Genomic DNA, 17,139 nt, shown 5'->3' with positions numbered 1-17,139 from the left:
AGGGTGTCTGCCAAGTTGACATTTCCAAATTCCCTGAGTTTTCCAGGTTTTCCCTGAGCACCTTTGCAAAATTCCCTGAATGAACCAGAACTTTGTTTTATGTCAAGACAGGCTGACACCACGTTGCCCGATGCTGTCACTCTGTAGTAAGCATGCTGAAACAAAAAAATGACTTAATCCAGTTTGAATAGTAAGGAGTAATATCTGTTTTATTTAAAAAGAAAACAGAAGGAAGGTGTTAGTAAAATGCACAGCGAAAGAAATGGTAAAGCTCATTCCAAATTGAGTCGAACATTTTCAAATACGAATGAAAAGGAGATGCACACGTAAGTAAACATTTTTTAATATCAGCTATTTCTATCAACTGATAGCAAGCTCATCTGTATGAGGTCCTGAACTTTGTCACAACTAAGGTTCTCTCTCAGCAGCTGGGAAGTCAACCTCAACTGTCCTGACATACTCTCAGCTCGTACACAACATCTCAGTGTTGGGTTTCACTGCTTTAAAGAGTTAACTTTGGTTTGGATGAGGGACACCTGCATCTCAGCGTCCGCCAACACTTTGTTTTTTGAGCTCAAGCTCCTTCAAAGAGGCGGCGGCACGCTTTCTTTCCCGTTAATTCCTCACTGTGTCGGTCCTTTCTGTTTTCATCCTCCTTCTGCCACGCTTTCACCCCATGGATGATGTGAAGCATCCTCTTGGGCTGCTGTACAATCTACTCCCCTTTTTCGGACTCCCTAGGGGCTGCAACAACGTCCGAAAAAAATGAATGCATGTCCTTAACTGCCTTTAAGGGATAAAATTGCCACAGGCACGTCCGAAAAAGCTCTGAAGGCCTGCCAGTACACTTATTAGGTATATCGGTGCTCGTGCTGTGACAGGAGACGGGGGTGCACGCGTGTATAGTTATATAATTAAGGAGTACATACTGTGTCCCGTGACAATTGCCCCTTCCACGCTTGTTATGCTTCACTGCCTAACACTTTTTACTGAGGCGAAGCTAACTTTCGGAGACTGGCATTACGCAACGCGCTGTGCTCTGCGAGCTTCGAAGCCAGTCGCGAGGATTCCAAAGGCGAAGTCGGTGCCATTGCTGACAGCGGCGAATTCTTTCAATAAAAAACACGGCACCGCACGGCAAGAAGCTTAACGGCGAAAGTAGAAGCAGCTAGGCCTAACGTTGCCGCGGTGATGGCTACGACTGCCCGCGGATCTGCATGCGAGAGTGCCGGTTCGAAGCGGCGAGATAATTAAAATGGCGGCGGTGTCAGCGGCTTTGACTAATGCCATATGAGACCTGCAGTCAGGGCAATATACATTGAATATATGGAGTACGTGGTGGTGCCGCAATGCCGTGCGAATTATCGGGCATGTCCGAAAAATCGGGCGTCTGGAAAATCGGTCGCTAACTACTCTGGCAATACATCGTGCCGATGACACGGCGTCAATGACGATTCGTTGCGATTCCTCTGTTACTGAAGCCAGCATTAACACGACTTTCGTTCCCTTTCAATAAAGTTACAGCTAATTTTCCCTGATAGAAGCACAAATTCCCTGAGTTTTCCCTGAGTTTTCCAGACTATTCAAGTTCCCTGAGAATTCCCAGTTTTCCAGGTTTTCCCTGGAGCATGTTGGCAATGCTGGCGTCGCCATGCGAGCTGCACAGGTTTGCTCTTTCCACCTGCAGCCCTTTGTTGAGGCCTGACTGGAGAAAGACGCGTTTGCGCCAGGCCAGGGATGGCCAGCGCCTCTGTTGCAGGTCGGTTGTCGCCCTCTTTCAAGACCTTCAAGATAAAAACGCGGACGCGGTGCTGCGTGTTTTTCCATCTTTCTTTTTTTCATTTTACATCTTGGAGGCTATGATCTTTCTCTGCAAGCTGGTCTGCTGAGAAGCGGCACCAGGTAATGTCTAAAATATGGTGGCCGTAATGTTTATCGGCGCTCGCAGTACCAAAAAAGCATGGCCTTTGAGATTCATGGCTATTATCAATGGAAAGCGTCCCTTCGAAGCATGTTTGGACAGTGCAGCCATGAAAGTACAAAGGAGACCAATGTTGCAGCAGGTTGTGGTGTGTTTTGCAAGTGCATTTTAGAGGGCAGCTCTTGTTCCTGCAGTGCATGTTAGCGGCTCAAAAGTGCATTTATAGTCTTGACATTTTCGGTGCGGGTCGCTTGCGGCCAGTTGTGCTATGCTGCTTGCGCTGCGCTAGCCGAAATGCTGTTACCTCTAGACGTGCGTGCCACACCTGTGAGCACTGTTCTCTTCGAAGCATGCTCAGAACAATTCCCAACCCACATATCGCTTTTAATGGCTGTCTGTGACCGCCGACGAAGCGGTGTGGGCACCTTTTTTTCTCCGCGCCGTGCATTGTGGGTTGGCGCAACGAACGCATGGATGTAGCAAGAGCCATCTCACTATTGGGCACACCGGACCGCTTTGGCCGCGTACCGTTACATTGGCTGCACCAGTGCTTCGATCTATAGACATTTTTGTTTCACCAACATGACGTATCATGTGCGTGCACACGGCATCGGACTATATAGACGTCCGCACACCAAGTTTCATCCTAGACGCCAGTGCTCCTTTCTCCCCTGGCGGAACGATTTCACCTCCAACAGGTGTAGGTTTCCGCCGCTGCTTCCCTTCACGATCGCGCTGCGTGCAAAGCCTCTCTTGCTTGCGACGGCGTCTCTTTGGATGATCGGAAATTATTATTGTGTTAACTATCACGCCAGCAATATAAACACGAAAGGGTTGATGCCATCAGAGAAATTCTGCCGATTCACAAGAAAATGGTACGAAAAACGCAGACGACAGACATGGATTACTGCGGTGCGCCGAACAAAGTAAACAACTGGCAAACGAAGCGAGCTCGTTCATTTATCACTCCTGAGTGTATGACTGTTTTTATATGTAACCCACATAAATTTAATAATTACTTGGTATATAATATTTTTATTCATAAAAACTTTCAGTTACTCGACCAGCACTTGTCCTGTCTTCTTTCTCGTGTTTTGTTTGTGTGTGTGGTGCCCAAGAATGGAAACCACTTCTGTTGTATGCACTAGCAGTGGCCGAAGTTCACGCGTGCCGAGAAAGTGAATGTGTGCACAATGCATTGAACATCACCAGAGTTCATTCCTGTGTCACCACTGCACTGATTGATCGAGTTACTGGACGATACACGCCTGCGTCTTGGTCGTGCTGGCATTGTTGAAACAGAAATGATTACTAATACTTTCAACTTCCGTCTCTTGAGCACTGTTAAAAAATGGCCAAGCTATTTACATTGCTGCCTCTATTCTATATTGTAGGGGACGTACTAGTTAAAGTTGTGTGTGCATATCGTACTTGAGCTATGCAGTGATATATTTTGTTTATTTCCACACAGTGTCGATGGAACTCCGTTGTCGCCATCAGAGACAACACGGATTTGTAGCAAACATTTTGTGAGAACCTGCAAAAATGATTTTAGCTCATATGTTCCGTATGTATGTGCCGCATCGTATGTGCCGACGATTTTTCCGGCGGCACATACGATGTCGTTTTCAATTACCTGCTCAGCGTCACTTACATGGCCAAGCAGACGCTGCCCTTTCGCTGCATTGCAGCCATAAAAATAATCGTCAAGCGTACCGATCTTCTTAAAGGCAAATAGAAGCGTGTACAGTCTGTTTCACACTTAGGAGAAAACTCGGAACGTATTGCATCGCGATGCGGCAAGCAGTAGGCTCGTGTGGCGGCAGCAGCTCGAGCAGGCTCAGACGCTCGAGGGGCGGGGTCGTGATCTGCGTCATCTGCTATGACGGCGCACACTAGCCGCATTGCCGGGAAGTGTGCTACTGTCAGGGGCAGTTCACCGATTTCATCGGTACTGCGGGAACTGAGCTGATATTCTTTACTAAACGTTGTGCGATGCCGAACTCTGAGCTTTAATTGGCCATAATGGAGTTCCACAAACTTCTTTTGACAGCATGCTTCGTTTGTTCTTTTGAAAAGCCGGGGTACTGAGCGTGTGCACTTATATTTCTTCACTGTGTGTGCTACTTTAATAAGCAGCGACAAGACGTACCAAGATGTGCGCACAACGTGCTCAGTCTTTATTTGACTCGAAAGGAAAACAAAGCACTCAACAATGATAACTATAGGGGTCAAACACGATGAAACAAACGGATATGATTAAAGGAATGTTTTAGGTTAAGACAATGAGCTAGAAGTGATTTTTCTCGACAATCATTCATTACACCAGACAGACCCTGCCCGCTGGCGGGGAATGGGACACGTAACGCTCCGAACTTCAGTTAGTATCTCGTCATGTCCCCAGCGGCAGTGATGACAGCGCTCATCCTGGAAGGCAGTGAAGTGTAGAGTGACTTGATCAGGGATGTGTTCATTCGCGGCAAGTCTCAATTGCTGACGATGGTGGATCGAAGCCTATCCTCGGGCGACTGATAGAGGGGATGGTGTGCCAGCAATACTTTCAATGAGCCCCAGACATTTTAAATGATGTTGGTGCCCAGGGATTGAGGCGGCCACTCCAAGGGAGTGACGGCACGCTCTTCCAGCAGTTCTTGCGCAACACGTGCAGTGTGGATCGGCGGCCTATTGTGTTAGAATATATAGTCGCCTTCCAGGAACGGGCCATCAAGAATGTATGGAGCCAGTACATCGTCTATGACTGCAATGCACCTTTCAGCGATGAACTTACCTTCGAGGCGTATGAATGGGCGTCGCACAACGCTTAGTAAAGAATACTGGCTCATGTCACGCAGTAACGATGAGATCGGCGCACTGCAACTGACAGTAGAATGCTTCCCGACAATGCAGTCAGCGCGCACCGCTGTAGCAGACAACGCCATTAAAGACCTCGCCCCTCGAGCACCTGCGCCTGCGTGAGCTGCTGCCGCCGCACGAGCCTACTGCTTGCCGCATCGCGATGCAATGCGCTCCGAGTTTTCCCCGAAGTGTGAAACAGACTGTAACCAATTGATTTTTTTCTTCTAACCTTAATTATTTAGAGTTTTGTAGAACTTGAATTTTCATAGCATCCCCGCAGAATTCGAACTAATGAGCTTTAACTGTACGTCTTACCGATGAGGCAATCATTGCAAACATGCTTACATCGGACAGTGTCAGTGTCAATGGCAGCGATGATGTGGTAGGGCAGGCTGCCTCAACGTTGTCCTCAGAGCAAGCCCTGCACATGATTCAGACCTCCTGCAGCTTCATTTTTGCGACTGACCTTCCGCTGTAGAGCACCTGTATGTCTTGGAGAAAGATGTTGGAAGCTTCGAGTAAAGCAAGAAAGCTTACGGACATGGGGTTTTCTTGTGCAAGCCAGTGAGAAGTATGTGGTGAGTTGCTTGTGACGATCTCGTTCCAGCATTTCTTCTGGATTTCTCAAGCTGAGAGGCTGCCACGGCAACCTACTCGCATTCTTTATGAGGCCCCTTTTGAAGTCAGAAAAGTGACGCCTCGGCAGAGCTTGCATGTCGCTGGTCACTAGTGATGCTGCTTTGCAGTTAAAGCAGTGCCATTCTTTGAATGTCGACAGCCGCAATTTGTTACACATGATCGGACCGTGCAGGAAGCAGTGCTAAACAGTTGAACGAGTCAACACAATCGGCAGCCAGATGGAGAAAGGTAGTGGGGAGGGGTACTGGGTCTACCCGCCATTATAGTTATCGCACTACATTTCTGATATTTCCCATTTTGACATTTTTCATGCAGACTGGTTATAACAATTATTGATTATATAACAATGATTTTTTTTCATGCAACCCGGTCACAACAATTATTCGTTATAGCAGTGGCATTTTCGTGGCACTTGAATGTTGTTATAAGTGGGTTCGACTGTAAATCTAACATTAGCACTTTTTTTCCCACCAATATCAGTGTGTATGTTTATAAAAAATGTAAGATATAATGAAGGCAACTTACCACACAGACTTGTGGCGCTTTGCGAGGTGTTCTGTTGGCTTTCCAAGTGTCACAGCTGCTGTGAATAGATCTGCATCAAGTTGGCACCAAACTGGAATTTTGGTCACCGACGCCTGATGAAGTAGTGCCAGTTAGGCCAAATGGCCATGACAAAAATTCGCCACTGCCCTGTTTGCTAAGGGGCAGCAAGTCGCCATGGAATGCTTGGCGTTAATATGTTCGTACTGGTGGCTTATCACTGATCGGTCCCGAAATAGTGTGTGTGGATTAAATGCGTGTGGATTAAATTGATGGCTGTTGAAGCGGCATGAAGTTCATTGCCACGTATCCAAAGTTATCTGTGTGTCTGTGAGTGGCTAATTGGCCTGATCTTTGCATATGCTTTTGCACATGCTTTTGCACTTTATGACATGCTGCTTTTGCAGCTGTGCCCTCTGTCCATGTGGCATTATCATTTTGATCGGTCCTGCTGACCCGAATAAACCTTGTACTGACAGAACTAGCCCCAGCCGATGCTGCGCCATTTTGCGAATTACAGCTTTGTGCAGGTTGACGTCGGGGAGCGCTCGCAGTGACAAAGTCCACTACTGCGTCAGCCGGGGTGGCCTGTCCACGGCGAGCTTGACGCTCCTTTTGCGCGAAAAACAAAGTGAAACGCTTGTTTTAGCGGCGTTTGAGGTACTTCGTGGCGCATACAACATGTGGCACTGTCGGGTGTCTACACCAAATATATTAAATATTCGAAAAATTGAACAATAGATATTCGATTTGCAAATTGAATGATTCGAACATTCACTGTTTGATTAAATGTAGTAATATTCGAGTGTTCACACACCCCTGGATAAAAAACACTTGATTCTTTTCGACAGACATTCTATCGACTGGAAAATTTTTCCAGACTTTTGTATATGCAGCAAGTTATCAGTGCTGGCATACTAATTTGGTGTTTCCTTTCACAAGAGTAGAGGATACTACAGATCTTGATTCCTAGGTACCTAAGTTAGTTACTGACAACTACCAACATTCTTCTTGCATAATGTGAGTAGCCTCCTGAGCATATGTAGCGCTGCGTTTGTGCAGAACATTTGTAAGCATGAAGGTTCTGTGTTAATTTTCTCAGTTTTGGTGTTCACACAGTTCTAGTGGTTTCAGTATACTTTTATGCTGATCCTGTGCATTGTTGTTATGCATTACTGCATTCACTGCCTAGCTTTGCTCACTAATTAGGCTATACTTCCTCGCAGGCCTCTTCACGACAGAGGCGACCGCTGAGGATAGCCACGTTCGTGAATTGGGGGAGCTGCTGGAGCTATTGACAGAGCTCCTCTCAAAGGACTTCTTGTACATGGGTGGTCCGTCCACGGCTACGGCACAGGCCAGAGGAGCTGCCAACAGCAATGCCACCGGCGAAGCTGCAGCACAATTTGATGTGCCAGCCCCTGGGATAGCTGTGGAAGGCTTGCGGCTTCTCATGCCTTTGCTCAATGCTCAGCTGCTGCAGGTGAGTCACTCTCACACAAATTGATGTGCGACATCTGCAGTACTGTAGCCTTCCTCGTGCATACAGAATCGGGAATTTCGAAGTTCTGACACACATTTTTGACGTCATAGGAACTCTACCATACGTTTCTTGCATGTAAATGAATGACATCAGGAGATATGAAGGCTGCTAAACACTTGAAAGACACTTTACTTCGATACAGTCGACTTTCATTAATTCGACCCCGATGATACCGATGAAAATGATCGACTTATCCAGCAGGTTGAATTAAACAAGATGTAGAAAAAATGTCAAAACACACAGCTAATTTATTTGGCAGTATTTGCCAGAATCTAACGCCTCCCTGAATCAAATGCGTGCCCACTTTCTATGTGTCTAAAGTAGAAAACTAACGTAGAAATTACATTAAAGCTCCTGAACAAAGTATAAATATAACAAATACATAGTATCTGTTGCAAGAAAAATATGTGTTGCACGACTGTGGCTGGTCTCCTAAAGTCGGCTTCACTGCACTATATTGTGTTATGCGGTAATGATTCCTGAAAAAAAGGTGCTTATTATTCAACGCTTATTCCTTTCTGCGAATTCTACAAGCATCTCTCCTCTAGCACTCCTAGAATCGACGCCGTAGTTGCCAATTGCTTGTTCACGAGCCTGCTTTTCCCCCACTTTTGCATTGAAGTCGCCCATTACTACAGTATACTGAGTTTGCACTTTTCTCATCGCTAATTCAACATCTTCATAAAATTCATCTGCTTCATCATCATCGTGACTGGATGTTGGAGTGTAGGCTTGTACTACTTTTAATCTATACCTCTTATTAAGTTTGATTATGACTACAGCTACCCTCTCACTAATGGTTTAGAATTCGTCTATGTTGCTCGCTATGTCCTTATGGATTAGGAATCCTACCCAATATTACTTCGTATCTGGGAGACCTCTATAGCAGAGGACGTGGCCGTTATCCAGCAATGTGTAAGCCTCACCCGTTCTTCTAATCTCATTAAGGCTGATAATATCCCAAACAATGTCTGATAGTTCCTTGAAGAGTCCTGCTAAGCTAGCCTCACTCGAGAGGGTTTGGGTGTTAAACGTTGCAAGGGTCAGTTTCCATTGACGGCCTTTCCGGACCCAGAGATTCTTAGCACCCGCTGCTGCGTTGCAAGTCTCACCGCCGCCTTGGTCAGGTGTTCCACAGCCGCTGGGGACTGAGGGCCAATGGTTAATTGAAGATATTACTAGCAAGGTTGTGGCCGAATACTGCACCAGGGAGGCCAATTCCCATTCTGGCGAGGGAGTGTTCTTGTTCAGTTTAGTTGGCCTTCCTAATTGGGTTGTACCTGGATTAGTATAGCCCCACTCGCTCTCGGCATCTTTCGCCGGTGTCAGGCGTCACTCCAAGCCTGCAGACGTAGTGTCGTCAAAAAAAAAAAAAGGAAGAATCCTATAGAAGGATTCGAACTTCCGACTATGGCAACCGAGCTTGCGACATAGCTCAGTCAGGTTATCCCATAGGTGGTGAGGCTATCTTATTGCCGAAAAGTACAGCCCAGAGGGCCCTATGTGCCTAAAAGCTTCTTTGATTTATGCATGATAGATGTGTTTTCCTGATCGCGATGGGAAACTCAATATAGCACGATTTATAAGTGGTTCTGGCCTTGTAGTTCCGGAATTCTCGCATGCGCAGACAGCCATAAACTCACCTAGGCAAACTATACAGGCATTCCGAAGGCCTTTCACAGTTGTGAATACGTGCTCGTGCTCTACAGGAGTACAAACGAAAACTCACGAAAACAAGTATAAGTGCAAATGTAGAAGAAATAAATGAATGCAAACTAGACCTTTTATTTATTTATTTTTTTGCTTGATGAAAATCTGTATGCGAACTTTGCAACTGTTGCCATTAAGCAAGACTGCGAGTCGGCCTAGTTGGAACAAATTCATTTTAAAACTTATTGTGCGCCAACAAACAGGGACGAAGAATAGAAGAAACACAAGGACGAGCGCTTTCTAACAACTGGTTTTATTTTTGAAGAACCAAGCAGGTGGCAGGTATTTAAGTAGGTGGTTCTTCAAAAATAAAACCAGTTGTTAGAAAGCGCTCGTCCTTGTGTTTCTTCTATTCTTCGTCCCTGTTTGTTTGCGCACAATAAGTTTTAAAATGTTGTCATTATGTTATTTTTTCTTATTTTTTGTGTGATACTGGAAACATTCTCATCACTTTTTCTCTTCCTTTAATGCTACAACTTCATTTGGGGGGGGGGAGGGGGCTCTCACTAGAAAGTCAGGGCAAGGCATGTTGGTAGAGTCAGTTTAAGTCAATTTAGTACATCTGAAATGCCTAAAAACATGCTTGAATTATGTGCAGCGTACAGGTTTTGATGATCGTGGTAGGTGGCACGGCGTAGTATTTCTCAATGGTTCTAACACCATGGTTTCGGAGTCTCCCGTATTCAAGCGGCCATGAACGCGGCTAGATACACTGTGTATTTTCGGCGAAATTGAATGGCACTTAAAAGTAGTGTGGAAAAAAAAAGAGACAATAAGGAAATGAAAAAACATTCGCCGCTTACTGCGTATGGAGGGAGGTACACCAAAAAGTTCGTGGTCTCGGCTGCCTGTCTCATATCATATTAAACCAGTCACATATTTAGTGACTGGTTCAAGGAGTTCGACAAAGACATCAAGAAATAAGGCCGCAGAAAATGTATATTCGTAGACAACTGTTCTACTCACCACGTTGAAGGCCTTGAGCTGTCTAACATTGAAGTCCAGTATTTACCTGTGAGCTGTACATCGCTCGTTCAGCTACTTGACAGAGGAATTAACAGTGCCAAGTGTTCCCACCGGTGTAGACGGGCACCAAAGGCTGCTTCTTAACATTTGTCTTCAGCAGGAAACAAAGGTGGACATTTTCCAAGCAGCAGAGATGAGAAAAGAGGTACAGGTTGCAGAAACTAAGTGGAGAGGGAGAGCCTTCACGCCCTTCCGATCTCGCTGCAGCTCGGGTTTCATTGCACGCGAATGGAGCAACCCCGTACGACGTGCAACTTTATGAGCATTTTTGCTATGTGGACGACTGCCGTCGCTATAGAAGAGACGGATGAGGTACTGGTGAAAAGTGTCTAACATCACAGTGATGATAACGGATCTTTGGAAGTCGATTCATCATGGGCTTTGCCTTTGGTGCTTGGCGCCATTGATGTATTGCGCCAGGCCGCGGACTCGCTAGACGATGGAGCAGCGTGGTGTTCCTTGATGCCTTACGAGTGTTCAGTGTTGCCATTTCTCATGAACAAGCAACAGAGCAAAATAATACAACTTTTTGCCACTAGATGAATGATTCTGGGTGATGTCTACATCGATTTCCCCCCTTTGTTTAATTTGTGTTTCTTTTTTGGATTTTCATGCTGAAACTCCATACAACAAAAACCTCTATGTAACGAAAATTATCGAGCATTTGTCAATTTCGTTATATCCAAGTTTAACTGTAATTGCTATGGCTTAGAAGGTTTTAAACTTCATTAACGCAAGAAAAGTGACAAATCATGGGTAGTGTTGCGGTGCAAATAAGTCTGTCCGTGGCATGCAGCATTGGTTTCTGTCATTCCATTCCCTCAACTTATTTAGGCAGTGTTGAAGGTGGGGGAAGATTTCTACATTGAAGGTTCTGGCACCTGTTGACAAAACAAGGTGGCCAATTTGTCCTTGATCACCCACAGATGTCGTTTAAGACTTGGCTAGACTTTCCAATTTCTGGTAACATGGTGACCAGCACATTGTCCAACTGAAGGACACAAAATAACCTTTTCCTTCTCCCCTCTACACAGGCATATTGCACCAAAAATGCGGAGAGAGATATTAAAGATGAATCTACTATCTAAACTGATTCAGTGTCCTCTTTTTTTTTTTTTTTTTTGCATGGCTCATTTCACTTTTGCAGTTTCCAACACTGTGTATGCAGTACTTCAAGCTGGTGGCTCTGCTCAGTGAGCTACATCCTGACAGAGTGTGCCAGATGCCCGAGGAGTTACTTCAGGCACTATTAGGATCAATTAGAGTTGGACTGACAAGGTTGGTGGCCTTAATTTTTTTGAATTAACATAAATATATATGCATATTGTCAGGAACCTTCAGAAGTACTCTTGGGGTTTTAATAAACTGCAGAGCTGGCTTTTGGGAAGCATGTCCATCGGGGTTGGCTCGCGAGCAGGGAAGGCGCGCGGTCTTCTTTGTTCTTTGGGCTCAACCCACTCTTGCCCTCGACCCACTACCTACATGTGGCATCATCCCCTCTTCCGAACAAAAGCATCGTCTCGATGCTGTAAAATAGGCGTAAACAAAACAAACAAAAAAGATACAACTCAAAGCGAAATTACAAAAAAAAAAAGAAAAAGAAACGTTCTGCTGGCACAGTCAATGAACAAAGAGGCAAGCTCACGAAAATAAATGAAAAGCAGAAACAAAGAAGGGTGAATGAGAGAAAAAAAAAACATTACGAACGCGCCGTGTACGGGTTCATGGCGCACAACATGAACCATGTCCGAGTTTGGTTGTCTTTGTGTCCGAGCCCGTGTCTGTGATGGTGTCCGGGACCACTACACTGAACGTCACTGACGCAGCATAGTACTTTATACGGACCAAAATACTGGCTCAGCAACTTTTCACAGAGGCCACGGTGGCGAACAGAGAATGTCCATGTCGACGGTCAAAAGGCCTGTGAGGTGCTTCAATTGGCTGAAGGAAGCCAGCTGGCTTAATAAATGGTGTCTTTCAGCACTGGTATTCACGACAGCCTTTACGTACTGTTTTACGTTTGCCGAAAGTCCGGGCCAATAGTACAGCTTGCTTACTCTAGCGAGTGTTCGTGAGAAGCCTAAATGGCCAGATGTGGGTTCGTCATGGCAAGTGAAGAGGACGTTGTCTCTCATGCCTCTTGGAACCACCAGGAGGTAAGCACGGCTGTTTGAATAGACATTCTCCTTACAGAGCATGTTGTCTCATAGACGGAATGACCTCAATAAACGGGACAGATGGTGTGGTATGGCTGTGCCACAGCCCTTTAAGTAATCGATGATCAGTTGAATCTCAGCATCGTCACGCTGCCGTCTGATCAAATCCGACGAACTAATGGCACCCAGGAAGCCGTCATCATCTGTTTCCTGACTGACAGGATCAATCTGTCCATGGGACAGTGTATCAGCGTCTTCGTGCTTACGACCAGACTTATAAATGGTAGTGACGTCAAATTCCTGTAGCCTCAAGCTCCACTGTGCCAGTTGTCCTGAGGGGTCGCGCATGCTTGCCAACCAACAGAGGGCCTGGTGGTCCGGCACTACTTTGAAGGGACGACCATAGAGGTAGGGGCGAAACTTGATAATTGCCCACATGACTGCGAGGCATTCTTGCTCCATAGTCGAATAATTCACCTCGGCACGGGACAGTCAGCGGCTGGCATAGGCTATAACCCTTTCCATTCCGTCTTGACGTTGGATGAGCACTGCGCCAAGGTCAATGCAACTGGCGTCGGTATGCACCTCTGTATCGGCATCATAGTCAAAATGTGCAAGAACAAGTGCTGACTGTAGGCACTGTCGTAATTCAGCAAAAGCTGCCTGTTGCTCATTATACCAAACAAATGGCGTGTCGTCCCTTGTAAGGCGTCCCTTGTAAGGCACAAACCCAGGAAGCGCCGGACGACCTTCTTATTGGCAGGAGCTGGAAATGCGGCCACAGCCGCAAGCTTGTCTGGATCGGATCGGACCCCTTTGTTGCTTACTACATGCCTGAGAAACTTGGGCTCCTCATAACCGAAGTGGCACTTTTCCGGTGTAAGTGTGAGGTCTGCCGATCGGATGGCTTTTAGCACACTCCGCAGGTGGTGAAGATGCTGCTCGAACGTTTCAGAAAACACAGCCACATCATGAAGATTCACAAGACATGTCTGCAACTTTAGTCCAGTGAGGACAGTGTCCATCATTCGCTGGAAATTAGCCGGGGCTGAACACAAGCCGAAAGGAAGGACTCAAAATTCATAGAGACCATCTGAAGCCACAAAGGTTGTTTTCTCGCAGTCTCATTCATCTACCTCGATTTGCCAGTAGCCACTTCTTAAATCGAGAGAAAAAAAATAGTGGCCGCGTCGTAGCCTATCTGACGAGTCGATATGCAGCAGCGGATACACATCCTTTTTATTCACGTTGTTAGGCTTCCGGTATTCAACACAGAAGCGGAGTGTTCAGTCTTTCTTTTTGACAAGAACGACCGGATACAACCATGGGCTGTTGGAAGGTTCGAGGACGCCATCGTCAAGCATGTCCCGGACCTGCGTACATATCGCTTTGCGTTCTTTTGCCAACACGCGGTAAGGCTGCTGGTGTATCGGGTGTGCGTCCTCGAACCTGATAATCCTGTGTCCAGTGATGGGAGTCTGGCGTACCCTTGAACAACTCGCAAAGCAGCTCTGGAATTCATGCAAGAACTTGCGCAGTGCTGTCTGGCTATCGGTGGACAGTTCAGAATTGATGTCGATATGGCCCAGAGACGTCTGCTGTCTCCACTACTTCCGATATGAAATGCGATCATACCGTACGATCAGTCGTATGAAATGCGATCATATCAGTGAGGTTCTGTACAGTGAACTCTCTTTAAATGGAACCTCAAGGGACCACGGAAATCGGTTCCTTTTATTGGGAGTTACATTTACTGAGAGACAAAGCTGAATACAACTGCGTGAATACACAGCCAACCAACCATGAGGGTAGTGTTCCGTTTAAGTGATTTTCATTTATCAAGATTTCACTGTATACGAGATTAGATTCACTAAGCCATTTGTATTCCATTTGGTCTCAAAATTACTATTTGCACACCTGTACATAGTGGTCATGTCCTGCATTGCTGATGTATCCTTGGAGAAGCTGCTGCCCTTTGCTGACTGGTGCCCCTTTTCAATGTGCAGCTACTCTCCTGATGTGTCGGGTCTCTGCCTAGATGTGGTATCAGTGCTAGCACTGGAGATTCACCGACAGGGGCTCCAGACTGGCCCTGCAGGGCGTGCTATCGAGCCCTTCCTGCAGCTGCTCCTAGAGATGGTGCTACTACAGCCAGTTGATGCCGAGCTCACGCTTTTAGCTGGCAGCGCGCTGTTTGCTCTCCTCTGCTGCTTCCAGGTAAGCACAGGTTGCATCTGTCTACCACAAGGTTGACCGGATATTTCTGGCAGACTTTTTATCTGCAGTAGACTTCACTTTGGTCATCTTTTAAGTTACCGTATTTACACGATTGTAAGTCGACCCCCCCATATCGCGTGACCGGAAAAAAAAAAAAAAAATAAGCGAGCATACCCGAGGGCGCATTCGATAACGAAAATTTATTAGTAGCCGACATGGTCACTGGACTACTCGACTTCACTAGTGCTGCCATCGTCATCGTTGCTGCTGTCCCACAGCGCATCGTGGTCCAGCGAAATTTCAAATTTGGCAAACCACCGCACCAGGACATCTTGCAGAACAGCAGTACACGCCAAATGCACCCAACCACACGCAGCCGTCAGAGAGGCTCTTTTGACAGGTCCGGTTGGCGTAATTTCGCAGTCTTCTGCCGCCAGCCATTTGTTGTACTCACGGCGGAGCAGAACCTTAAAATTAAGGCGAAGGTCCGGGCTTGTTTCATGACCACGTCGCACTTCACTGGCAGGGACCGATCACGCATTTCAGCGACGTACGCCGCAAGCTTAGCCTACAGCTCCGGAAAGCGTCCAGACTTCGGCACGTGGGAAATTTCTCACTTGCCGTCACATTTCGCTTCGCTGCAGTCGCCACTCTCGCGCCACCCGTTCAGAAACATCGAAATTGCGGCCGGCTGCGCAGTGATTTGTTTCTTCGGCGCAAAGGATGGCAGCCCTCTTGAACGCTGCTGTGAGCGAGTGCCGAACGATTAGTGGGCCTGGAGCACTCATGACGACTGGGGAAGCATAGAAGTAGCACGTAGCCGGCAGTCAAGTGGAACGCGTCAAAAAGTTGGTCAAACCAATACCAATGCCTTTTAAAGGGACACTAAAGGTTACTATTAAGTCAACGTGGACTGTTGAAATACCATCCCAGAAACCTCGAAACGCTTGTTTCGTGCCAAGGAGAGACTTATTTTAAGAGAAAATGCGTTCTGAAGCGTCCGCGTACCTCTAGCGCAGTTCAAATCGCCCGCCCTCCGATCGAGGAGAACTGACATCATGGTCTCATAGTGACGTTGCGCCATCGGTGAGTAGAACGGCGTCCGCAGACGGCGCTACGGCTTTTCTGCGCAAAACGCGAACGCGCGGCCAGAAACAGAGCCAAGACAGAGCCGACAGCAGAGCGAAAGCGGGAGTATGGTGGCTAGCGGAAGGAGAAACGAATTACGTCCCACATTACGTCCCACGGCACACGGAGAGTCCGTTTTCGTTAAACTATAGGCTGCAGCGAGCTCGCAGCGTGGTCGGCGTGGTCTATGAGAAGCGACGAGCCTTTTCGCACTCGCAACAGGGCATAAAAATGTGCGAATCGACGCAAAACTCGGCCTATAAACGTGCTTCGCCACAGCCAGGGCTCAATACGACTCAAGCTGGCACGACCCAGATATCGTTTCCCGCACCGCCACCAGGCGCCGCTACTATACCTCACACTCCAGCGCAAGACGCCCATAAGCTGGTACTTCATTCTATGACGCTAACTTCGACGCTCGTCGCAATGGACCCTGACACCGACAGATTGGCTCGCGATGGTGGGCTCAACTTCAGCGATTTGAGCACCGACGAGCGCGACCTGCTTCTGAGGGCTCGCACTGCCGGCGTCGTTGCGTACTACGACGGCGGCCTCGACACCGGCTCTCCGGAGCGGGAAAGCAACGAGGGCTTCCCACGACATCACATGGACGTGGCATTCTCGCTGCTTGTTCCAAATGAAAGTTTCGCGAGCAGAACCCTCACAGCACGACGCGATAACGAAACTACTGAAACTCCAAAGCGTGCGCGGCGCAGAGTCGAGCGAAAACGAAACCTTTCGAACACCCATATTACGGAAGGGTAACGTCAAAATGTTATTTTTTCCTAGAATCGAATAGACGTAGACAAGTAGCATTTTTTCCGGCTTATAATCGAATGAAATGATATTTTTAATGCGAGTAGTTGAGTATTAGTAACACAAATTATGAGGAGACCTTTCGTCATCGGGCTAGTACCGGAATGTCGCTGGGGGGTCTCAAATCGTGTCATGCATTTACCTCAATTTCTCGGTTACTAAAGCTCTGTTCGCGATTATATTGACGCCTTAGACGTTCTAGAACATTGCTCTACCACTTTAACTTGAGTTTCTGGTAACCTTTAGTGTCCCTTTAACAGAGAAAGAAACCCGCGAGCGGTGTCTGCTCTTCCATGAACTACCGATACTCCCCGCAAGCGCCGCTGTTCTGAGAATGCCGCCGCAAATGGGAACAGCGGCGCTTCCATCAACTATCTACACCCCCCCCCCACGAGTGTTGCATTCAATGTAAAGCTCTCAAAAATGTTGAAAAACCCTTCCGAAAAGCGAACAAACACGCGGGATAGCGAAAAGATAAGGGTAGGGCCATAGAGCAAACATAAAATTGTAACTACATTGTAGCTCCCGTTGGTATCGCTTTTTTTTTTTTTTGGCGGGGCCATGTTTCGGTTTCGATTGTAAGT

At 46.9% G+C, this 17,139-nt stretch overlaps 1 protein-coding gene across 2 annotated transcripts in view; it reads left to right on the top strand.

The window, feature by feature from the left end:
* The window catches only part of LOC142585730 (exportin-4-like), a 75,391-nt gene that overhangs the window by 57,201 nt on the left and 1,051 nt on the right, over positions 1-17,139 (top strand). For both annotated transcript variants that reach the window (XM_075696709.1, XM_075696708.1), the window contains 3 exons: positions 7,186-7,442; positions 11,386-11,516; positions 14,401-14,611. In XM_075696709.1, the coding sequence (XP_075552824.1) occupies positions 7,186-7,442; positions 11,386-11,516; positions 14,401-14,611 (599 nt within the window). The remainder of the gene's footprint in view (positions 1-7,185; positions 7,443-11,385; positions 11,517-14,400; positions 14,612-17,139) is intronic.

Source organism: Dermacentor variabilis, chromosome 6 (assembly GCF_050947875.1).
Source record: "Dermacentor variabilis isolate Ectoservices chromosome 6, ASM5094787v1, whole genome shotgun sequence".
Lineage (NCBI taxonomy): Eukaryota > Metazoa > Arthropoda > Arachnida > Ixodida > Ixodidae > Dermacentor > Dermacentor variabilis.
This window is presented reverse-complemented; position numbering and strand designations above follow the sequence as displayed.